Source organism: Grus americana, chromosome 1 (genome assembly GCF_028858705.1).
Source record: "Grus americana isolate bGruAme1 chromosome 1, bGruAme1.mat, whole genome shotgun sequence".
NCBI classification, from domain to species: Eukaryota; Metazoa; Chordata; class Aves; order Gruiformes; family Gruidae; genus Grus; species Grus americana.
In genome coordinates, this window is record NC_072852.1 from 45966451 (window position 1) to 45992668 (window position 26218).

At 38.0% G+C, this 26218-nt stretch overlaps 1 protein-coding gene across 8 annotated transcripts in view; it reads left to right on the forward strand.

Annotated features, from left to right (window-relative positions):
- Positions 1-32: 32 nt before the first annotated feature.
- Positions 33-26218, forward strand: part of METTL25 (methyltransferase like 25) — a 63035-nt gene continuing 36849 nt past the window's right edge. For 3 of the 8 annotated variants that reach the window (XM_054824045.1, XM_054824096.1, XM_054824117.1), the window contains exons 1-5: positions 33-396; positions 8765-8929; positions 14245-14345; positions 19845-20459; positions 23374-23518. In XM_054824045.1, the coding sequence (XP_054680020.1) occupies positions 138-396; positions 8765-8929; positions 14245-14345; positions 19845-20459; positions 23374-23518 (1285 nt within the window). In that variant the 5' untranslated portion in view covers positions 33-137. The other 5 variants (XM_054824064.1, XM_054824075.1, XM_054824107.1 and 2 more) reach the window with 5 other exon arrangements.

Below are 26218 nucleotides of genomic sequence, written 5' to 3' on the forward strand. Positions count from 1 at the left end.
GCGCAGCGAGACGACGTCACGGAGCTGCGCCGCCACCACCACTCGGCATTCGATTCACCCGTCTCTGTAGCCGACGGCGGCGGCCCGACCGAGCAGCCCCGACGAGCCGAGGGCAGGCCCCAGCCTTACGCCGTGCCATGTCGCGACCGCCCGGCGCGCTGCCGCCCCAGCTGTCGCCGGCGGCGGCGGCGGGGAGGCTGCGGCGGGTGGCGCGGTTCCTGGCGCGCGCGCTGCCGCTGTGCCGCGCCCACACGGTGGAGTTCTACACGCGCGGGCTGTGGGACCGGCTGGTGGCGGCGCGCCCCGCCGCCGTGCTGCAGGCCTTGCGCGCCGACGGGCCGCTGGCGCTGCGGCGCCCCCTGGGGGAGGCCTCCGGCGCCGCGGCGGCGCTGTGGGGTGAGTCCGGGCCGGGGCGGGGGGTCCGCAGGCCCGGCGGGTGGGCCCTGCTGCGGGGCGGGAGACCGCGGGGCACGGCGCGGGTGGCGTTCGCGGCGCCGTTGCGCGGGGAGGTGTAACGGCTGGCAGCGGCGTTGCGGCAGCACGGGCTGCCCTAGCAGCACAGCGGCCTGCTGTGGGGCTGCTGGGGCCGGCCGTGAGCCCCTCTGTGTCTCCCTCCTTCCAACCGCCCCGTGCTCCTCAGGTGACAGCGGTTTCTTTTCTCGCTCGTTATTCTGTCTAGGTTTAAAATTATTTTCCTTGCCTTAATAAACCAGGAGAATTTCACACCACTCTGCTGAGCTGCCTTTTTTTTTTTTTTTTCCCCTCCGTCTTCCCCCGCTGCCTTCCTGTGCCGTTCCCATGTCGTTGTTCGTCATTCTGCCTCTTCAGCCGGAGCCGTTTCTGCTGCTTCGTGCCTGAGTTTGCACCAGCAGCGCTCGCCTTGCCCGGGGTAACGGGATGTGTTTGGAACCGTCCCGGTTCGGACGAAGTACAGCTGCGGTGGGAGGAATTGGGCTTTAGGGAAGCTTTCCGTAGTGATAGTTGTGATGATGGTCTTGTTTTTATAAATTCCATCCTGTTCCTTTAGAAATGAAATGAAACTCCTGTCTGACTCCTTTCTGAAGAACAGAAGTAAAATGAACCAAAAAAACCCCACAAAACACTCCACGTGAGTGGAAAGATGTAACAGTTAAAAGTCCTCCGAAAGCTGAAGCTCTGAAAATGTGGAGGACAGCTGGAAAAGGCTTAAACACCACTTTCCTATATATCTGTAATAATGAGTGTCTGGCAAAGGAAGACAGCAAGCAGTTTTATTTCTGACAAGACCCATTTAAGAAGCACATCATATTTTTAGTAATTTTGAAGTAACTCAAGCAGAGGCCAGCAATGAAACTGTATTACTGAATTTACTGCAGTCCAAGTAGGAGGGAAACATACCAGTAATATGCTTTCAGGCAGAGCACAGAAATGAAGACGAAGCATCTGAAAGGTATGTTATTTGCCCCAGCAAAGAGATCAGTGTCAAAACTAAAGTAAAATCTCTGAAAAAGGACTTAGCTGAGAAAAACCTGCATCATGCCAAAGCTTATGGAGCGTAGATAGCTCTTGCGTAGCCTTAGCTCTGAAATGCTAACGTGAAATGACACGTGAAACAGAAAAGCACATTGAATGCAATGGAAGGGTCCACAAAAGGTAGCGTGTGGAACTGTGTGCTTTTTGGCATAGAAGGCAAGCTAAGATAATGATTTGGATTTGGAAAGAGATTGAAGAACTGTGAATTGCTGCATCACTTGTAACATTTCTCTCTTGGATCTACAGACCTTCAAAATACTAACTGTAAGACTCATTTTTAAAGGGTTGAGGTATCTGGAGAAAAAACCACAAAACCACAGAATTTATTTGTGCGTGGAAAAGACGCTGGATTATGAATTAACTTGGAGAGCCAGATGAAACCAAGACAGTGGTCCAGTCAGCAAGGAAAAGCATTGGGAAGCAGTGAGGAAAAACTTTTAATGTTTTTGACAGGTAATGTCAGAGTCAGAACTGATTCAGAGCAATGGGATGTAAAATTAAGTGTAAATTGAGGTTGGATTAAAACTAATTATTAGATGAAGTCATCAAAAAGAAAACACTAAGGAAAATTACCCTGATCTTACCTGTTTCTATGGGAAAGCCCATGAAATGACACTGAAATGGTGGTCTCTAGAGCAGAAAGAGAATCAGGAAGGCAGAGTATTTTTTTGTAGATTTTAAAATTGGAAAATCATTTCATGATCTGTATTCAAAATGTGTGTTACAGAATCTGATACAGAAGTGACTGGAACAAAACACAAAATTTATGGCTAAAATGAAGCACGTGTTTTAGGAGGTTATGAAGCCTTCATGCTGTGGCTAAAATACAACATTTCTTCTTTGGTTTCTGCAGGGATTATTTGTTTTGAGACACTCTCAAAATTTCTCCAGTATCATGACAAAATCGGAGGCACTGTAATGGAATGGGCCTGTGCTTGCTGATTTGGTGGTTCATGCCTGAATCGTTTGCATGGTATCTGTCCATCCAGTCATATGACAAAAATACATCATAGTAGAATATGAGTTTCTCAGTAAAAATACCTGCAAACACCTACCTATATTTGAAAATGAATGCACCGTTAGCCTGTATTAAAATTAGGACTGAGAAACTTAATCTCATCGTTTATTTGAGTGCATTAATACAACTTAAAAATGTTAGAGATCAGAAACCAACCATTAGAGATCTTGAAACCCAACATAAACAGAACTGACTCTTCCTCATATTCTGATTAACTGTGTGTGTGGTTGTTCTTCAAAATTATCATATATTAACATATTAATTATTTATAGTTACCTTGAAATGGGTACTCAAAGGCTCTCATAACATGCTGTCATTCATAGAACTACCTTTTTTTGGAGTGTGGCTATTAGAATAGATTTATTTTGCATGCCCAAATTACATTGTGGTCCTGTACCTCAAATATCTTTATCAAAATATGTGTAAAATGACATTTTGATTTCACATGCTAAAACCTTTGCTTCCTAAGAGTTTGAGAAGTTTTACATTTACACATTGACAATCCCCAAACTATTTTGAAAAGTTTTCTAGAATCTAATAGGGAACCCAAATTAAATTACGAGGAAACATAAGCTGTATTTGACAGAATTTATCTGAAAATGTGAAGTTGTCAGTTCACACTCACATAGCTCTGCAAACTAAAAAGTAACTATTGCAGATTGGCACAAAACTGTTATTCTGCACAATATTTTATGTTACTACGGGGGTTTTGACAAATACGTATGCTGAATTGTAGTTTTAGAAGGTAGCAAGCAAGAAATCACAATTTTGTTTTACAGTATTATATGCAGGAAGATAATCATGTTACAGAACTTTACATTACAAGTTCTGTAAATCAGTTTGAAATAATATTTTCAGATACTCGTCAGATGATATTTCATTATAATGATCATAAAAAGAGTGGAACCCTTGTTTTCAGTTGTACCCTACAGAAAAGTTTCAGATCCATTTTTAGATACAGAAAACTTTTATATTTTTATACATCAAAAAGCTGACATTTGGCATATTGCATCTTATCACGTCATTGCTGTAAATTGGACACAGAAAAATCTGCGTTTAAGTATTTTCATATTTTAGTGTAAATTACTGTTTGTACTGTAATTCCAAATTATTTGCATATGTTTCTTTCCTCTAAAGATTTATTTGCAAATGGATGGACTGACTGGTTAAAAGACATACTAGATTTGATCTAGTAGAAACATTGTGAGGAAACTAATGTTTTTAACATTCATAAATAATACGTAGTCCAACACCTGCCATTCCATAGCTCGAAGTCATACTTCAGATACCTTAATTTAGTTGTTTTTTTTTCTTTTAATTGGCAAGCTGGGACAACAATTTAAATTTGGTAGGAGTGTTATTACAGATGATATACTAGCGATCTTCTATGAGATCCTGCTAGTTCTGTTTGTGTTCTTCCGTTGGATAACTGACTTCAGGGGAGTTTTAGAACATGGATATTACTGCATTTAATCTCAGTTGTGAGATTTGTAAGGAGAGTTAATATATTCCATGTCAGGTGCTGAAAAAGTAAAAGTGGGCAAGCGGTGAGTTTATAAGCTTTTCACGAGTTCTGACAAAGAAGCAGAAAACTCCAAATTTCAATAATCAGTCTTTAACCTAGGAAAGTTACGAAGTTTCAAGATAAGTTGTGTTTGTGCGATATAGTGAGACCAGCAGGAAATAAGGTGAAAGGAAGATTGGGTTGCTAAACATATTGAACTCTTAATCTGCAGAATACTTGCTTATGCTGTTGATTTTGGTGAGCTATTTGAAAGTTAGATGGGAAAAAATAAGGATAAATTTCTTCAAGGGTATAGGTTTAATGATTTTCCATATCAGTGTCAGGGTAGGGTGGTGTAAGATGGGTATGTGCATGGTTGATGATAGTTTTCGTACTGGAGCAAGTTTGTGTATGTAATTCACACGCTGTTCATTTCCACAGTGATTGTTGGGTGAAAGGTGCCAACGAGGTATGTAATATGTATTCCTTACAGAGGAGATGAGAGATACTGGTTTTGCTGTGTTTTGGATGATGGCTGGTGTTGTAGAAGCGAGGTGTCTTAGGTCAATGGCATTCTTGCATTTAGTCATTTGCTAGCTGTTAAGGGTATGGCCATTACTTTATCCAAGAAGTTGGTGTTGATCCAGTTCAAAGGAAGGTGACTATAGACCTTACAGTAGAAATCGATGAGAGAGCCCGAGCTTTCACTCCTGATACAGCTTCAGTACAGTATTGATGTAATTATCTAAACAAAATATTTAACTCGTGGTAAACCGTGGTCATCCTTTAGGGGTTGACCTGCTGGGAAGCAGCTCTGCAGAGAAGGACCTGGGAGTCCTGGTGGACAACAAGCTCTCCATGAGCCAGCAATGTGCCCTTGTGGCCAAGAAGGCCAATGGTATCCTGGGGTGCATTAAGAAGAGCGTGGGCAGCAGGTTGAGGGAGGTTATCCTCCCCCTCTACTCTGCCCCAGTGAGGCCACATCTGGAGTTCTGTGTCCAGTTCTGGGCTCCCCAGTTCAAGAGAGACAGGGAGCTACTGAACAGAGTCCATCAGAGGGCTACAAGGATGATGAGGGGACTGGAGCATCTCTTGTATGAGGAAAGGCTGAGAGAGCTGGGTCTGTTTAGCCTGGAGAAGAGAGCACTGAGAGGGGATTGTATTCATGCTTATAAATACCTAAAGGGTGGGTGTTTAGAAGAAGGGGCCAGACTCTTCTTGATGGTGCCCAGAGACAGAATAAGGGGCAACGGGCACAACCTGGAACACAGGAAGTTCCATCTGCATATGAGGAAAAACTTCTTCACTCTGAGGGTGACCGAGCACAGGAACAGGCTGCCCAGAGAGGCTGGGGAGTCTCCTTCTCTGGAGATATCCAAAACCCGCCTGGACGTGATCCTGTGCAACCTGCTCTAGGTGATCCTGCTTTAGGAGGGGGGTTGGACTAGATGATCTCCAGAGGTCCCTTCCAACCCCTGCCGTTCTGTGATTCTGTGATTCTGTGTGCATATTTGCATCCATTTTTTTAATTAACTGTTGTGTGCTCAGCATGACTTTTCTGGATGAAGTGCTGGCCTAGACCTTGTAGAAACTCCTGTCGGACTGTTTGAGATGGTAGGCAAGTCTGATGCTTTGAAACAAACCTTTTCCAGTATCCGTTTCACTACCAGGCATTGGAGGGCTGGTGTTAACCTTGGCATAGTGAGTTTACTTCCGATGAAGGAAACTAATGTACTTAAAGATCCTACCTGTTGTAGTGAAACAAGTATCAAAATAGATCATGTTTATAAACAACATATAGGGACCTAATTTATCAGTAACATTTACATTCATTGTTGCCTTTTGAACTAAAACAAATACATAAATGTAGTATTTATGACACCTATAGGATATTTCCGCTTATTTTATTTTTTTCTGTTTATTTCTACTAATACTACTATAAAGTTTATATTAAGAACAATTCTAAGTTGCTTAATATTACTGGCAGAATGCATATATTAGTACACTTTTAGTCAACAAAGGTGTCTTCTAATAGACTTGTTATGTGACAGTGACATGTTTTCATGAATTTTATTGCTATCCTGTTATATGGAGGAAGAATGACAGCATTTCTTTTTGTACTCCCAAGTATCTGATGTCACTGTAATGACAGAAAGCATATTTTTTTTCCACTGGTGATACAGTTCAGTGTATTTAAAATATGAAGGTCAATGAAAAGCACCCAATATCTAGCCAGGCATTTTGAAAAAAATACTGCTTAGAAATCAAAATATATTTGATAGATGGGTAATATACATGTATGGAAATGAAAATTACAAAAATAAATATTTTTATTCAGCTGTTTCTCGTGTATATTCCATATGTTAAAGAAATGTTTTGTAACAGGATGACATTCCAATGTATTTTCAAAACTCCTTTATTTCATATAATGTTATGTCATCAAAAAAAGAAATGAATTCTGGGGAAAAGGATTTTGCTTCAGTGATTTTTGTTTTGTTTTATCATACGAGGTTGGCCAGTATGTTTAAAAATGTGTACGAGTTGCTAAAAGGATTATATGTTTCAGTGTTATGTGGTCCAGTTTTCTAAAATGAAAAAAAAAAAAAACCCAAAACTGGTCACTGAGGAAATAAAATTTGGAGATAAAGAACAACATAAATGTATATTAGAATGAGCTGGATTTTTCTGAAGTGTGTTATGCTAAGTACTATACTAATTCAAAGAGGTCATAATATACATGAAACAAAGTGGAACACCCACTTCTCATGAAGAAAATCAGATTTCTTCTTCACCTGGCAAAACTGCTGAATTTCTGGTCAAAATATCCCTCTGCCCCTTTTGACTTAATGTCTCATGTCTATCGTTTTCCCAATAAATGTTGACATATGCTTGCTTCTCGAGTCTCTTCTTAAACCTTGTTCATTTACTTGACAGAATAGTGATTTTTCCCCACTGCATCAGACCTAAAGATTTCTATGCACTTTTACTGATTCAGGCTGCATTCATTTTGTGAGTGTCTAAATTTTCTAGAACGCTGTTCATTCCCAGAAAATCTAAAATAAGTTAAATGAGTGCACATCCCTTAAAAATACATAAACTGCAATTTTTCTTCTTCAGCGATAACCTAAGCTATGACAGTTTCTTGTGAGAACTCCTTGCATATCATTTACCCAGCAGAAAGCAAAAATATTCTTTGTGTAGATATTCACCTCCTTTTATTGTTGCTGGGGGAAAAAACCACCACAATTCTACTACTCTGTCCAAAAGTGTTTGATTACCTTATGCCATTGTATTACTCTCTTCCATTATTTGCTTGATTTGAAGGTATTGTCAGAAAGGAATTTTAATTTTCTTCAGTGATTTCGAAATGCACACATCTAGTTTCTTTCTGTATTTTACAGAAACATTGGAAAGCAAATTACCTCTTCTCCTGAAAAAACTTTGCAGTCTTTATTCTGGTTTAGTGTTTCTCTTTATTTCTGTTCTCTAGTAGCAATGAAGGTTCACTAACTAAAAGTTACTGGATGTTCAGAAGTTCAAATAAGGAAGTCATTTCTAGAGAAAGGTACCTTTCTTTTTGGATTTTGTAGTAGGGAAGAGTAGAGTAAGAAGTGCCACGCAGACACTGAAGTGGTATTAATTTTGATCATAGCTTAGGCCATATTTATTCTTTCTGAGCTCCAAAGTTTGTTTGCTGGACTCACACCTTTGTAGTGTAATACCATGAAAACTAGCACGTTGACACTGTTGGGACTGTTTTCAAAGAACTGTAATATAGGCATGACCAGTAACTGTGGTCATGCAAGAAAATTAAGAGCCTTAGAGGCGAGGTTGATAAAAACCGCTGTATCTGTTGCCATGCAGGTGGGTTGGCCAGATTCAGGAAAGCTACCGTGCTAGGTATGCACTTGCTCGATATCTACCCATAAGACAAAAAGCAAACCAGGAGACATTTTCTAAATCTTTGTAACACTTTGTTTGCTGGACTTGCTAGTTTTTGTATATTTTAAAAGAATTACAAATGTGTTAAAATTATTAGCAAAACTATGTAGAATTCACAATAGTTTTAGCTAAAATAGAGAGGAATTAGACAATACAAAACAATCTCAGAATTAATCAATTATTCATACCAATATGTTTCACTTAAAAATAAATGTACATTTTTGAAACTAAGAACTAAGTAATACCAAACTGAAGCATTTCATTGTGAGTCAAACAAAATATGCATTGGAATCTAACCTTGGCTTACACCTGATTGGTAATAAAAATTAATTTAATTCTCCCAGCAGATTCACCAGTTACAAAGCAGCTTGGAAAGTACGTGAATGTAGTGATTGTAAATCAAAACATTTTGTATATTGAACAGCTGTATTTCTAGTAGTATGTATAGTCAGATGGAGGTGACTAGGAAATGCGTAATGAGCAAGTTTGTGAACAAAGAGAAGTGATAATGCTGACCGAATTCTTTTGTTGGCTATACTGAAGTAGCTCTGCTAAAATAATAGATTTTTCCACATTTACACTAGTTAAGCTAAGGGCAAAATTTGACCTCAGTTCTGAAGGGGGACTACAGCTGAAGAAAAATAATGAATTTTCCCACTTATGCAAGCAAAATAAACGTTTATTTCTGTCTGATACGGCGTATTTGTTGCTTGTAGTTCTGTGTCAGCGCTATTACAGAGGTGTTAAGCCCTGTTAATGGAAATCTTTTCTTTTTCTTTTCCATACAGATGATGACACGTTTTCCAATGTGTTTTGTGAAAACTCTAAGAAGCTTATCAGTGTAGATTTATTTGCCCTGGCTGCTAAGTATTATTCTTTGTCTAACCTTGGAGTGTGTACCCCATTAGAAGACGTACTTGAAGCACTGAGAGGAGACAATCAGGGAACAACAGGTATATTTACATTTGTATTTAAATTTTTATTTTTCACTTTAGGACCTGCAGAGTTTTAGTTTTGGAGGGTGGTTTGTTGTTTTTTCCCTATATGTTTCTCACTTCAGTTTTCATTTATTCCTAGATAGTTTCTTCATTGCCTTTGTTTAGAAAATGGATTCTCTTGCTAAAATTTCAGCAGAGGGGTCACAGCATTCAGTACCTATAGACCCTTCCTGAGATTCAGTTTTAAAGGGGATGAGATAGGCAAGCAGGCACATCGTTTTTTGAGATGTCTTGTTAATTCTCTTTGTTTTAATCCTCCCTGAGCGGCAGAAAACATGGTTGCTATTCTTGCTTTTTTAAAAAAGTCTCACCCTAAAATCTGGCAAGTGGGGTTTTTTGTTACATCTTTTGTTTAATATTAAATATGTGCTTTGACGTTTAGCTGAATATGGTCCAGTAAGTGCTTGATGTCTGAAAAAAAAAAAAAAGGATTTTATTCATTCTGTATGTTTTGGACCAGTACCAAATATATGTCATAAAACTAGAGTAATTTCATTTTCTGTAGTTAAAGAAATTTGATTAAAACACTCTCAAGTTGGCATCAAGTCGGAAGTCTTGCCCCTGGTTATAATTTTTGTATCAGATGATAAACTGGCATTTTTACTTACTTTGGCTGCTGTAATTTTCACTGAAAACGTGCTCTTCATGGAGTCCTCAGTCATTACAGATTTGCCACTGTCTTTCAGATTTCTCATTAGTTTTTCAGAGGCAGATTGATCAGCTCTCTGCCTTTGTTTTCTAGTGTGTTTTATCTCTGTAATACATTAAAACTCTGATGTTTCTTATCCTAAGTGATAGCACCATCATAAATGTTGGTGTTGTGGCTTAACCCAGCCGGCAGCTAAAACAACCGCACAGCCATTTGCTCACTCCCCCCTCACAGTGGGATAGGGGAGAGAATTGGGAAAAAAAATGGTAAAACTCGTGGGTTGAGATAAAGACAGTTTTAATAGGACAGAAAAGGAAAATAATAATAGTAATAATAATAATGAAAGAATATACAAAACAATTGTTGCACAGCACAATTGCTCACCACCCACTGACCAATGCCGAGCTAGTTCCTGAGCCATGGATATGTTCCCAGCCAGCTTCCCCCAAGTTATATACTGAGCATAACGTCATATGGTATAGAATATCCCTTTGGCAGTTTGAGTCAGCTGTCCTGGCCGTGCCCCCTCCCAGCCTCTTGTGCACCCCCAGCTACTCGCTGGTGGGGCAGCATGAGAAACTGAAAAGTCCTTGACTCGGTGTAAACATTGCCTAGCAACAACCGAAACATCAGTGTGTTATCAGCATTATTCTCATCCTAAATCCAAAGCACAGCACTATACCCACTGCTAGGAAGAAATTTAACTCTATCCCAGCTGAAGCCAGGACAGTTGGACATCTCTCCCATTTTCTACAGCAATCTTCTCTTTCCAATTTCACCATTTTTCATGGTTGGCTCCCCAGTTTTTCATTTCTTCAGAAATACTAAAATGGCATAGCTGAGAGAGTCTTAATGGTTTGTTGTGCATTGGTCTTACTTTCTGGCTTCTTTCTTTCTGCTCTTTGCTCATCTGAAGCCCTTTTTTCTTGGTTGACAACTATATGCTGCTTTTCTTCTGCTTGCTTTTCAGCTCTTTTCATTTTTATTATGCTCTCATTCCCTGTGTTCCGTATAATTTTCTGTAATTCTGTAGTTGCACCTTGTTATACTTCTACTTGAGTTCATACCTTGATTGGCTTTCTTAGACAAAACTGCAAGGATTCTTTCATCTGCTTGTCATGCAGAATGGAGCATCAGGATAAGGCAGTATTCCAAATGTAAACAATGGTATTATAATTCAAAACCTTTGTGTTGAATTGGCAGTAAGTATCAGTTAAATTAACTTAATTGAAGGTCCTGGTAAACATTTGGCAGAAGCAAAATACCAAACTATGTATTCATAATGTGCAAGTTGCCAAATGAAAGTTGTGATCTTTTAACTTTAAGCTATTTCAGATATTTTGGACTACACTTCTGTATTTCAGAAAGTGTATTCATTTCCTGACTTACGAAAGCTTGCAAGTCAAGAGAAGTGTAAGTCTGAGAAAACTGGCGACTTTACGATGACCTTGCTCATATTCTGAAAAGTATGCATCAGGATAATTCCATTTATGTTTCAGATGTTTTTAATACATTTTCTTGTTCTAAGACAAACATGCTTATGAGCCTATTCCCACAGTTCTCTAACTTCTTCACCATCGTAATGTAGACATATTGCTGTTCTTCCTTGGAATAATTGGTAAGCACAAACATTTTAAGCATGTTGTGGACACAGCTATGGAGTTCTGAGTCTAAAGGGCTTTCTCCATTGCTTCCTAATGAAGGTTACTGTGGTCCTTACTGCACCATCAGGTTGCTTGCACTGAGCACTCGGGATCCGGAAGAGCCTGGTCCAAAGGGAGGAAGCCAGCACAGACCATTTCTCTTGTTACAGGCTTCATATCTGACATGAGAAGCGAGGGTTGCTAGAATACTGGATTAAGAGTGCTCTCTGCCTTTGCAGTGTGTTTATGGCCATGGTAGTAGTCATGCAGTGACTGTTAATAAACCCATCTTTAAATTCCATATAATGGAATACGTGAAGCAGACAGAATCAGTCTGCCTCGATGGGTTTTTTTAGCATATGGTTATCCCAGTCCCTTAGTCTGGCTTATGGAATGAAATCATAGCGGTGTATCTTCTGTATAGGTGGTGTTGTCTGACGTGGACTGTGAATTTTGGTTTTTATCATCTGGGGTATCTGAATTTCCACAGGTAGCTGGGGTAGAAAAACCCTGCATTCTGCCATAGGAGATACTAGGAAGATCTGCATTAGCCCTGCATAAAAGACATTCTCTCCTCACTCCGTTCAGCTTCACAACTAAAGATGTAGGTGTCAATGGCATTATAGAGTTGAAGCAGTTTTTTCAAAAGAAAACCAGCTACCTATGCTAGGGATTCACAATGGAAATAAGCAACATTTCAGTACCAGCTAAAACTAGTAACAGTAAGCTTTCTGTTACTCTATTATATTGAGGGTACTTCTGTCAAGTAGTCGAACCCCACTTTCTTTTTTCATCACAAAAGTATGGTTTTTGAAATTAGCATCTGTTCTGCTTGCATCAGTTGTACACATAATAAGGAAAAGTACATGTATAATTATTTGTTTCAAGAAGTAGTTTTGTGGTAGCAGAATGAATTTACACAGTTTGTTTAAAACTAGTATACATATTTTTTTTCAAATTTGCAGTTGTCTTGGCAATATAAAACAGTCCCCAAATACAAGTTTTCTATTAGATTGTAATATGTGTGTCTGTTTTTCAAAATAATGTAAAAAAAACCCTATCAGAATTTTGCAGAAAATGCAGTAACAGTAAAATTTATTAAAAATACGTATTTTTCTGTAAACAGTATAATTTTCCCTGAGCTGAAATATAAGTAGAGTGTTCATTCTGCAAAAAGCAGGGAAAGAGGTCTAAAACTAGTTAAGAAACTTTACTAGCTAAGGTGATAAATGCTTTATATATGCAGGTATAAGCAAACTATGATTTTTTTTTTTTTTTTTACCTGGAACCACAGTTTTTCTAAATTGGGTCTTGCTTCTGGATTTCTGGATTTCTTTCATATTTGAAATACTTAATTTGGATGAAATACTGTCTGAAATGGTCCTTCACACAGCATTACCCTCTTCAGTCTTTTGAGTTCATACTATAGCAAAGTGTAAAAGATGCAATATGTGGTGATAGTTCAAAGTGACAGTACTGCTTTGGAGAACAGTCAAACAACTTTTATTTCTTTGCAGAAGCTAAATGTCTGTTTCTTCCTGTTCCCATTCTGCTTCTTTCTTCCGATGAGCCTATCCAGATACCAAAATGTTGAAAGATAAACAAAAAAGAGACCTTTTTTCTTTCTTTTTTTTTTTTTAATTTTTTCTGTCTTTTTTCCTTTCACTTGAAATAGTTACAAATTGATTTTTTTAGGACACTCTGTAGATCTTCACAATGCTAAAGTTAAGGAGAATCTTTAGTGAAATGACAAACAATTGCTTCCGCACTTTGTTTTGTTTAAAAGTATTTTAGTCTATTTTTTCTTTTGTCAGTTCATAGAGTCTATATTAGATTTTAAGTATTGTCATAACAGTTTATTACAAAAAGCCCAGATGTTTAAGAAATAGAGAGATCCTGTGAGTTTGGGGAAAAATAGAGAAAACATTAAGTTTCTCATGTGGTCAGTTCAATCCCCTACTCTCTTTTAAAGAAGTAACACTCTTGGCTCTCCTCCCAGCATGATCTGATCAAGGAATGAACGTAGTTTTTTGCCTAATGATCAGTTTCTGGACAGATGAACACATACTGTGCAAAAAGTGGAGAACGGAAAAGTATATTAATCTGCCTAGTCATGTAGAAAACTCTTGTTTTCTAGGAGCATGCTTGTCAGTAACGGTCCAGTTTCTTCTCACTCAAGACTTACAAAAATTCCCATTGATTTAACTAGAGCCAAGCATACTTGTAGTGTTGGTGGCCTGAAAGAAACGCGTGGGTTTCTTACAAGGAAGCGACTTCTGAGCTGCTCCTTTGCTTTGGGGATCTAGAGATTAGCATGTGGGTGCCCGGTATGCTGCACAAGCAGTAAACCCGTGGTAGAGGCTGACTCCCATCATCTTCTTAACACATTCTCCGGCAACACCGCAATGAGTAATTTTCTACTGGAAAAGTGTAGAAGTTCTATAACCCATCCATAGGGTAAATAAAGAGAAAACGAATGTGCATCTTCCTTTGAATTTCCCCAGCATCGTTCATAACTTTTATTTGAGATATCTCCCATTTGATACTGTGAGCAAATCTGCAGCTGTACACTGCTGTACTGTGTGATTATTAATTGTCCCTGCTCTTCTACTTCATATATGTAAAGGTAAATGTGATAAACAACATAAAAATAACTATTTTTTAATGAACAGGAAGAAATAGTACGGTTTTGTAGTACTAGCTATTGTCTAACATCTGGTAAGATATTAGATATGCTGCATCTTTAAAAAACTACACTAACTGCACTAAGTTTTACAGTGTGTTGAATTTTACTAATTCATCTATAATTCAGAAGTTTAGTCTTGTAATAATTTAGTGAGTTTTTAATTAAAAATTACTATTCTTAAAATATAAAAACACTGTAGCATATTTTTAGCCTGGTATTTTTTCTGATTCATTGCAAATCTTTATTATTATGGATTGTGTTAATGTGTATTTATTTTCTTAATACGATACAGGTATCAAAACTGATGAGTTTATGAATAATAAGAAATCACATGAAGTGCAGGTGATGTCAGAGCTGGTAGACAAAATAGCAAATTATTGTGGTATAAAGCAGGTAAGGAAGCGTTCTTACTGTATGTTACTGTGTGCCTTCCAAATTATTCTCCCTATTGTGTTCAAATACCCCATTTTGATATTCTGTCACTGCTGTTCTTATCCTTCCTGTAAGTAATTGTAGCTAAAAAAGAGCCTTTAGGGCCACGCTGAAGGACAAGTTTGTTTTCAAATGTATCGTTCCAAAGGAGCTGCCTTTCAATAATTCATAATCATTTTATGACTCATGAAAAATTTTAAGAAATTATAATCATCCTCTATATGTTGAACAGCTAAAAATTGTACTGCTTTTTGCTATGCACGAGTACTGCCTTGTTTATCAGTGTTATACTGCTGGCAATTTACCATAGGCATCAGCAGGAGAGTAAAACTTCTTCTTCTGTCAAGGAGTACCACATAGAGACCAAAGCAGAAAATGTGAGAAATTTTGAAAGCATGCCTTCTTATTCTGGCATAAGGGATTTAAAATGTTTCCTATTGTGTAATGCTGTTGACCTTTCTTTAACGTGGATTGAGATCTTCAGTTAGGAATTTAGTTATGACTTTTTTAGTTTGAAGAGAGATCAAATTAAGCAGAGGTTTATGTAGCAGAGTGTGCACAGAGAGTACATTTGGTAGAACACGTGTGACATCTGGGCACTCAACATCGTAATTACCCAGTGACTATGAATCCAGCATTTCATACATCAGATGGCAAGTTCATCCTTGGATGCTGAAGAATTGCAGGATTCCTTTCTCAAGATGTGATTATAATTTACCTTTTCTTTTACATGTAATTATGATTGCACAGTGAACTAAATCACTGTTGCATTAGAACCTCGTAGATGTTTACTTATGGATCTGTTGACAAAACACAAGCATCGCAAGAAGACTTTTTTCAGTACCATATTTCACATTCTGGTTGACAAAAGTAACACCATTAAATACCATTTCTTCATTTTCCATACACTTAATTTTCCGTAAGCTTTTTCAATGTTAAATTTTCTGTTAGATTCCACGTATTAGACCTTTGTTGCAGTAAGACTAAAGTTTTAAGTATCTGGGTGAACTGAGTTGGTTTAATCATTTTAATCTCTATAATGCTAGTAACTGGCTAATGTAGCTTCATGCTCACTTTAAACCGTAGACAACTAGTGGTTCTGGACACTGCGTTTGATTCCTTTCCACATCTGAGCTGCACTTGCTTTCTGTCCAAGTGTAAATGTAAGTGTAAATAAAGATTAGTTTCCTCCAGCTTAATATTCGTTCCCACAAAGATTTGTGGAGAACAAACTAAATTTGTTTAAAACCAAAGATTACTAAGGTATCTGCCCAGATTTTATTCTACATGTATCCCTCTGAGCTTCCCCCCCCCCCCCCCCAAGTATAGTTTAAGATATCAGACGTGGGTAAGGGAGGAGACACAGCTGCAGTTGGGCAGGCTAAGTCCATATTACTGTGGTCTCTGATATATTGTGTCCCCCAAATTGTGCCTGGCCTTTGCAATGGGTGAGTGCTAGCTGGCCTGCTTCGTACCTGTGCCAGAGGGGTTGCTAAAAATTAACGGTGCGGCCAGTTGTGCGCTGGGGGTAGCGTACATGGCCGTTCTCAGGTCAGTTTAGCGGTAGAGACATAACTTCAGTGTCCCGAGCTGCTGCTGCTGCCACCATAGACCAAAGGGCAGGCCTCAAAACTTGGATTCAGCTCTGAGTTTCTGAAGCTGAACTTTAATTTGGAAGTTATTTGGCTCAGATGGAATTTAATTTAGATAGTGTAAATGATGCAGTACTCTCAACAGGCTCGGGTCAGGCCTATGGCATCCTTGGAAACAGAGATCAAAACTCTGAATCCTGACCATCTGTTCTGTGAGGAACAACTGACGAAGGTGCGGTTTTAGGCAGTCTTCTCCTTACAACTGGGATTACCGAGTAAATAGAGAGCTGCAATTAAGGCCAAATATTACTGGATGAGACACAATTTGTGAGCATCTGCGATCGCTTACAGCGATGGAAGGCGATTGCTCCAGCAGCTCTTGCAAGACCCAGCTGCGGTGACAAGTGTGGATGCACTCTGTAAAGAATAAAAATACAGCAGCAGCAGATTTGTGAAAGTAGTTTCTTCTATCATTAGCATGTTTTCTGCCTTGCTTACCTTTTGCTTGAGGCAAGTATTAGTTCTTCAAGTGCTGAAGACTTTCACGTACTGAAGAAGCTGTAGGAAAGCGTAGTTTGCTTATGCTGCAAGACTAGATGTTCTCTTAAGTTTCCTGGAAGGTGGTGTTTCATATAGCATTTTCATTTAGATTTTAAATAGTTCCTGTGAGATTCAGGAATGAAAGGAGAGGAAAACCCATATTCAGAGAGTAAAAAAAGTAGAGCCACCTTAATGACCTCACCTAAGTCCCGATGTAGCTGGTTACTAATAAAATCTCAAACCAATCATTATTAAATATCTGTCAATATGCTGCAATTTCATCCAGTGATTATGCACTTTTATCAGGTGGCTTAGAGTATCTTTAGACAAAGGATTATTTTCTGTTTATTTTTTTTAAAAATTGTATCATTTAATGAAAAATATTATTGCAATATATCACTGAATATGAAATGCTGACTGCTCTATATTAACTTTTTTCCATTTTAGTCATACACTGTAACAGAATTTATTTGTGCAAAGTTACAAATCCCTAATAGATGAAAAGAGCTTTCCAGTTACATTTAAAAAAAAAAAAAAAAAGCAAAGCCTCCTTCTCAGTTATTAAAAAGCAACTTCTTTTGTTTTGGTTACCTTTCAACTTAAAAAAATACAAGAATTGTAAAGTTTTAGGAGAGTTTTTTCCTTATTGATTTTTTTCTGTCCTTCTCACAAAGCAAAATATATGCAGCATTTAATTAAAAAATCTAGAGCTATGAAAACACAACACATGTTTTACAGCAGCACGTGTCCTTGGGGTTTTTCTTTCAGATATTACAGATCACTGACGGCTTGAAAAATGCCCTCCATTTCACCTCAATACCCGTGATGTATAATGGGTGGTAGAAGATATTACTCTCTTGTGGCATTTTATAATGTAGTATAAGAAATAGTAAAATGAGCATAAAAGCAAAAATTTTATTACTACTATAATCACTTCTAGGTTAATGATTTGAATTAAAACATTAAAGCAAACTAACTAAAGGGTTTTTTTCAGTTGTTTACCGCCCCTTTTAAGCATTATTCCTATCGTACAAGTGGAAGTTTATTTTATAAAAGAAGTTCTTGATTAAACTCTGAAAAGAAGCCAGTGATGATTCTTCTTTGCTTAAATGAATATTTGTTTTCTTTAATGCATTTGTGAAAGTCTTTCTTGGAAATTGCAGCATGTGCAGCAAGAGTTGCAGTGTGTAATGTTAAGTATGATATAATTCTGCATTCAGCATCCATTAAATTTGTGATTTGGTATTGGGAAATGTTGGAATGCTTCTGGAAACGAAGTTCTTGATTGCGCTGCGCCAGAAACTGTGTTTAAAACATAGTACCCAAATCACTATGGACAAGACCTTTGGAGTTCATTATATCATGGAAATTTCATTTTAAAAGTTCGTGCTTGGCAGATATGCTACGGGTTGTTGATTACCTTTCCTTATGTAATCAAGGCAAGGTAAAGCAGGGATTAATTTAATGCAGCCTATTTGTTTAGCACAAGATCATTGCCTGCTTATTTTTAGTCAAATTTTCCTTTCGTTTTTTAAACCTATTCTCCTAGTGATAATTTAACAATATATTACTGTTTTATTTTTATTTGGAAACAACTAAAAAACCTTACCCAAGCAGCATTTTGTCTTTACAGCCACTAGAGGTCACACGCAGGAGTTAGGAATCATTCACTAGCTGACTCTGTGGCCAGATGCTGCCTTTCACAGAAATAATTAAAAACCTTGTAGGAGTGGAGGTGTGCATATTCTGCATAATAGTAATATCTGTTACATAAAATAGTGGGTAAAATTATCCCTTGGGCACTTTTCTTTCCTTCACTTTTTATCTAGGAGAATATTGCTGATAAATGTGCCAGATAAAGGAAGTTTTCAAAAAGTATGCTTAGATTATATAAATTCTGTTTCACTAAATCCAATTCTGTACTGATTTCATTCAAGAAATTTGGGGAGTATAGCGTACCTAGATGGCAAATATGCAGCAATATCGCATGAAGAGTGCAGATGAGAAAGCCACGTGCAGGCTGGATAAACAATTTTTACCTAGTATTGTGTATTCTCCACTGTTTTACATAGTCTTTAGTGACATTGGTTCAAATTTTTCTTTTGAATTCCATGGCTATACAAATCTTTAACTTTCTTAGAATAAACCTTTCTTTTTCATTTCAGTACAAGTATTGCTGTATTCAGTATTCTTATGTATTCTTATATGATAAGAAATCACGCAGTTGAGTTTGAGATGGATCCGTGTAGTGTATGCTGCTATCTAGACTTACAAATACCAGTGTAAGCTTTCTTATGAATGTGTGACAGACCAAGAACAAAACACAGATGTTTTTGAATCAAACACTTTCAGGAAAATCTATGAAGATGTATATCTGGTCAGTATATTTTTGGCAGATACCTGAACGGAAGCGAACATTATCATTTTCCTTCTTTGGAGAAATGACACTCTGCCTATTCTTGTAAAATACTTTTTTATATATTTATTACAAATTAAAACACACATGCTGTAAAGCTGTGATTATGTACTTAAAGGTCTCAGGTTACCCCTGTTGCTGCTACTACTCTGTATAGCCTTTTCCTTCCTCTGTTGTGTCAGTCGCTGAAGTAGCACGTGCTGTCAGCCAAGAGACAAAGGAAACTGCCAGCTAGTCATCCCCTCCAGTCCCTCCTTCCCCCAGAACAGGCAATGAAAGCACATGTGACATATAAGCCCCTTTATTTTATTACAAAAGCATCCTTATGTTAATCAAAGCTGTATGGATCGTTTGCACAGAATGGGAAACTGGTATAAATAAGCATTCTGACATAAAAGGGGGTATTAATATCACCTGTCTTTATATCACATCTGAAGAGATTAAGTTAGGCACCAAATCCGAAGATGCTTTTCTGTACACCTAGTGGTAGTAGACTCCTCAGTGTGGGATTTAGATGCCTAAAGCTAAATACTGTGAACGCTTTCTTTGCTAACTCTATATCCTGACCCAGTTTGGCAAGGGCAGGTAGTGATGGTGGTGGTTTACAGTTATTTTCTTTAGCAGAAGGAACCTCTGTGTCAAAAAATATACTGAAAGTCTTTCCCAGGAGAGTCAGGACATATGCATTGCATAAGCATTGCAGTGTCTGTTTTCTGGAGCGAACCAGTTAAGACTTAATTCTGTGTTTTAAAGCCAGAAGGTAGATCAACAAAGCAAATGAACTAAGTATTTTAGGAGGGATAAGGTAATTATGAAATCCCTGCTTAATTTTTTAGAGAATTATTTTGCTTTTGATTGAAGTGTGTCTTGTTGCTCATTAATATAGCAATTTTTTTCCCCCTCATTATCTAGGTGATTGATATAGGTTCTGGAAAAGGCTACCTGAGTTCATTTTTGTCCATGCAATATAACTTACAAGTTTATGGAATTGACTCCTCAAACTCCAACACTAATGGTGCTCATGAAAGGAACAGAAAATTGAAGAAGCACTGGAGAGCATATCAGAGTCGAGGAAGAGCAAACCTCAAAAGCCAGAGGTTGGAAAAGGCAAATGACAGGACAGTGGAAAGTGAAATTAAATGTAAAGCAGTTGATGAAAAGCCCTTAAATAATGACAGCAGTCTTCAAAGTCAGGACCAAGTTCCTTCTTGTGGTTTCACAGAAATAGCTACATCTGAAACCAGCAAACAAACTGAAGTTGACTTGGTGGCTCGGACACAATCTGATGAGAACAAACTTTCTGAAGAGGTTCTTGCTATTCTAAATGTTCTGCCTTCTGATGCTGTAGAAGTTTTTTCTTCATCTCATGGCAACTGTGGGGAACTCTGTGAAGAGGAAAAGGCGCAAAGGAAGATGGCATCTCTCAAGGCTAAAGCGAGCAAGTCGAGTGAATCAAACCTGTATTTTCCATTGACCTCTTGCATCACTGCGGAAACAGAACTCAGTGACATCATAACAGATCTGGAGGTTATTTCATTAATATTTGAAGTAAATTCTCCAGTGTCTTTATATTGCCATTTTCATACATACATATTGTTTGCTAAGTGTACATAGAGTGCTGTCAGTGGTGTAAATGAATATTCTGGCCCAATAATGTTTTTCAGCCAGTTAGCAGAAGTATATCTGGCAGATACAGATTGTTTTTCTATTTTAATATATGCATTAAGATTATTTTGAATATGTAAAGCAGCTTTTAGAATTTATGGGGTGGATAATAATCAGCTGTCAAAGTTAATAGCATACATGCTAACACATTCAGGTATTTTACAACTGTGGTTATAGATAACATCTGATTATAATGAAAAGAGTTATATTTACCAGGTAGATAGATATGTTAAGCACTGGAATTTCAATTTTCCTGAAATTTCTTAATTTTTAAGTTTTATATTTTTGTAATTTCAATTAAACTCTGAAGGCATAGGAGAGTTTATTATGTATAGTACTCTACATAGAGTTTGCAGAGAGCCCTATTTGCAAATATTGTTTTTCTATTTTGACTTTTCAGAGTTACTCTAAGTTCAGTTAGTAATTTACTAGCTGGCGGGGATTGTGTCTGCAGAAACAACCTCAAGCTCAGTTGCCCAAAGACGGTGACACGAGTCTAGGAGCTGTTGGGTTCCTATGCCCAAGCTAACATACGATGAGTGGGTAGATACATTCAGTCCTTTATGGAAAGATGGAAACTTGTCTGTGTTCAGCAGTAAATGAACTGATATATTCAGGGGTGTAATTCATCTCTGACTCAAGACCAACATGGTTTGTATTAATGGCCCTATAACTTGAGCTAATAAATCCTACTGAGTATCTGAGAATGTGTGGAGCAAGCTCATGTCTGTCTGCAGAAGACACCCTGAAGAGCAGGGTTTGCCAGTGAAGCGTCTACCTTTACATTTACACAGTTGGATTTGCTATCCTCTTCGCATGTAATTTGAATGATGTAAAAGGCAAAAGCAATCCTTTATCACTGTCTTTCTTTATTTAAAAAAAAAAAACCCAACCCAAAAAACCGACATTACTGTCAGGAAAGGTAAAAGCTTCATTGTGTTAAAAAAATAGTAATAACCAAACTGCACATTATGTGTGATGAATGTATGTAATCAAAAACTTTAAAATGTGCAATCATTTTTTTAAAAGTATTTTGAGACATTTAGAAATAAAATATTTTTAGAAATAGTTTTACAAATATTTACAGGTTTTTATTGTAACCATAAATGGATTTATTTTTTTCTCAAATTTTCCTAAGCTGGGCACAAACGGGGAGTACAGAAAATGAGTATTTACTGATTTATACCATAAGTTCTGAAATGAATTTGCTGATGAAATATGGGTATAAGAATGCGTGTTTGTATGTACCCAGGACTAATATTGAGAGATTCGATTTTGCTATGCTTCGGCCAACAATCCAGAAAGTACTTTCACTTATACCCAGGCAACCTCACTGAAGTCGGTGATGGTCCAAAAGCGTACCTGACGCAGACAGACTACCCTCCTATCGTTCAGAATTTTTGAGCATCGTCGTATGTTTCCTCTGTCTTGCATGTGATAGCCATCTTCCACTAGCTTTCTCCTGCAAGAATCTCTCTAAATTTTCTTTTCCTGGGATTTGCAAGTGCTCATCTTCCCTTAGCTTCCAAACTTTAGTGTTGTTCCACTATTTCTGTAATTGCTTGTGGAAAAAAGCTTTGTGGAATGGTGAGCTGAAGCTGACTGGTAGGAAAAAGTGTCTTTAAAAGCTAAACTGAACTGAAACTGAACTTTTGCCACCTAAAAATGTTGGATCCTAAGACAAGGAGAGGGTAAGCACAGAGAAGCAGCACGAAGTGGAAGGCGAGGAGGGGGATGGGAAGAATTAAAAAATAGAGGAAGAAAGGGGAGGTTTTACTGTTTCACATATACATTACTATATAATACAGATGTGTGAGAAAATCGAGTGTAGAGCAGCAAAAATAGATGTGCACGTGAGGTCAAAATGATTATAGAAAGGTGTCACAATCAAATGCCCCTGGGCTAATTTCTTGGTGATAACCTTGTTATTAAATAAGGCTGAAATTCAAAGCAACACCACATTTACCATGTGGGTTTCGACTAATAATGCCAGCAGGGAAATATCTTGTTATGAATGGTGAGAAGAGGAATAATTTGGATGGAGAAATAGAGAGAAAAGGGAAATCGAGGAAGAAGGAAAGCAGGAAGTAAAATGAACGAAGAAAAGAGCATCTGAAGCTGAAGTTCTAACTTTGTGCTATGGAAGAAAATGCCCATTTGTTGTTAAATAGTAGTAGGCACACTGCAAAACTGTGACAGCACGACAATTTTAGAAACTACAAAGCCTGCTCTTCAAATTATATTTAGGAAGTGGTTTTGATTTCAGCAATTTAAAGGAGCAGAAATGCCATAGCTAGGTCCAGCCAGACTTAGACCAGTAAATCTGAGGCAAGAAAAGGAAGTATCAGTGGTAGTAATAATAATAACAGGAGGGCTAGGAAAGACAAGAGAAAATGGCCAGTGTCCAGTCACCACGCAGATGTTCCCTTCCGTGCAGGTAAACCAGCTGCTATTCGTAGTCTTGAACTTCTGCTTCCTCATGGCCGGTGAAAGTAGAGTGCAGAGATGGTTAGTTCCTTTCCGGAACAAAGCAATGGGTGGTTTGGCTCACCACAGAGGCAATGCACCGTGTTTGCTTAGCACTGAAGAACTTTTATTATGCATTGAAAAATTCTAGAACAGAACAGCAGGAGTCCTCATGGAGTTGTGTATTTAAACCTTACAGCTCGATAGCCAGTTGCAGCATGTTTGGGTTTTGGAGTTTGTTGTTGTTTGTGCCTTTTCAGTTGAAGAGGGAGATGCTTTATTGTTGCCTTTTTTTCTTTTTCTTATTTAGGACTGTGTGATGGTGGGTCTACATACATGTGGTGATCTCGCTGCAAATACACTACGAATTTTTACTGCCAAGCCTGAAATCAAAGCAGTTTGCAGTGTAGGCTGCTGCTACCATCTGTTGTCAGAACAGTTTGAAAACCAAGAAGGTAATTCTTCTGAGCTTAACTTGTGGCTGCCAATTTGCATGTTGAGAGTATTGTACCTTTTAATTAATAACCTCCTTGTGTTTGTTCCTTTCCAGTGGCTTATTTAGTACTGGTTTTAATTACATTACGTGGGTCATTCACTCCCGGATGCCCTGTAGCTTTTCTGTTATGCCAATATTCCTAATATTCATACTGAAATTAGGGACATTAATGCAGAATGTTTTTATGTGGTTATGAATACAGCTGGTTTTATTCCATTACTTCACTTGTAAAATGTGGAGGCTTTTTTAGTCCAATATGTTTTCATCCTTTTGAAATATTTTGTACCAGATTTTGCCCTTGGCTGTCTGCATGCAACATCCATTTATGTTGAGTTGTATATATACAACTATGAGCAGAATTAAGTCCTTGTAATGTAAGTTATTACTCAAAAAAACCACTCATCTGAGTGCTGTGCTCTGGGGCATTGCCAGTTTCGAACATTACGGAACAGTACATATATAACAGTTTTTCTTGGGGAGACAACCTAAAAATTATTTGGGGATTCGCACTACAGGCAAATTTTCCTTCAAATCTGATTTGTTTTCATTTTTGACTAGAAAGTATCTTTACTCGAAAGGTAAATTCTGCATAATGAAAATCATTAATTAGCTGGCTTTCCTCAGACAAGTGGTATGTAGCTGAGCTGTCTAAATGACCATCTGCCAAAATCCTAGAACCTGATCATCATATCAACCAAATTTGGGAGAGGGGTGGATTGACAAAGTTTATTTCAGCTCTTCCAGGGAACTTCATGGACAGAAAGGCAGGTGGAACCCAGCTGCTACTTTTGAACAGTTGGCTGCTCAGGCAGCTAAAGCACAGCTCCAGACTGACCATGACACATGCTAGCTCTTGCTTGCTTTAATGATCTTTTCGTGTTGTTTTTATCTTGCTCTGCAACAATTTTAAGAGTTCCTGCAGTGTATTAGTTTCACTTATTTTGCAATACTTCAAACTACCCCAAAAACAAAGAAAAAGAAGATATTATTGTAATTCCTAAGTAATAGAAATGTCATTAGTAAAAACCATACAATTCTTTTTACATCAGGGTTTTAAAAAATTATGAACTTCTCAGGCAGTTGTCATTAAGTTTGTGTGTCTGAAATATTTGGTTATTTTTTGGTATTGCGAAGAGGCTACAACTTCCTGTTCTAGTTGTAAGATTACTTTTTCCAGACCAGTGCATAAGGCTTTAGTAAATTATTGTTACTGAGACACCGCCAAAGGATCAGATGTGATAACCTATTCTAAGATCAAACAAACAGATGTACGTGCACAGTGGTAAGAGATACTGCAGTTTCACAGCAGTGTGGAAATGAAGCCAAATTGCATGTTGGAATTTCTATCTGATTGATTTTTCTCAGCTTGAAGGATAAAAATTACTGTCAAAGAAGAATCTTTAGGGAGAATAAAAGGAAATTGCAGTATTCTTTTTTTGGGAAAGAACACATAAGTAGTTCCAGTGATGCTCAAAAAAATTGGTATTTTTTTACTATTATTATGAGGGTACATATTCTAAAATCTATAATGCTATTATATTCCCCTGGAAAAGTAATCTGTTATATGGCTTGTTCGTAAATGTGCATTGGAGGGCTAAGAGCACAAGGACCAACAATATCTAAGAGCTAAAATTTCTTCAAAGGGACAACGGGAAAGAATTGGGACTATAGCTTGTGCCTACACTTCCTATGCACAGATTTCAAACCAGCAAAGCATTCTAGAGGATGCTAGAGGACTGTCTAACTAATCAGATGGTATGGATCTGCAATTCACTCTGTACAAGAAGTAAACTAATTCCTCTTGCAGCTGTCTAGGGCAACTAAATTTTGGTACTGCTTCCAAAATAGACCAAATCGTAGAATTGTGATGCAATAATTTAGCTTGGAAGTTGTCTCTGGAGGTCATCTGGTCAAGATCACTGGGAGAGGCAAGGACAGTTGTTCAGGGCCTTGTCCAGTCATGTTTTGAGTATCTCCAAGGGCGGTGATTCAGAAGCCGTTCCAATGTTTGCCCTCACCATGAAGTTTTTTTTCCTCGTAACCATTCAGAATTTTCAGCTTTCGTACATTATTGTCTTTTCACTGTGCACCCCCAAGAAGAGTCCGGCTTAATCTTTTCTGTTCCCTTTCCTTTAGGTAGTTGAAGACAGCAGTTAGATCCCTCCTTGACCTTCTCTGCAGCCCTGTAGTCCTCTTGCCACCACTGAGCTCATTGCAGTAAGTCAGTGTGGCGGGCTGGAGAGCCCAAAGCAGCATAGATACTCTCACAAGTGCTAAAACGGGGGAATAATTACATCCCCTAACCTACAGGCTCCACTGTTAAGCATCAGAGTCCTATCAATTTTCTACCCACCTTAGAGTCCACCTGTCTCAATCATATCTTTCCAGTTTGGCTAAATGATACTAAGGAAACCTTGCTGAAAGTCATGCTGAAGTCAGCATAAATATCCCATCTTTGCTGCTTCTTTTTCTTTAATGTAAATGCAGATGGTTATTCTCATAAGCCTCGTTGAAGCAGATGTGCCATCTCACAAAAAAGCTGCTGTGTGATGGTTGCCATAACTTGAGATGGCTGGGCTGTATGTTGTTTGGCATTTACATTTTATTTAATACCAGAATCAGTCTTGTTTGAGGCCAGTGAAAATTTGCTTTTTTTACT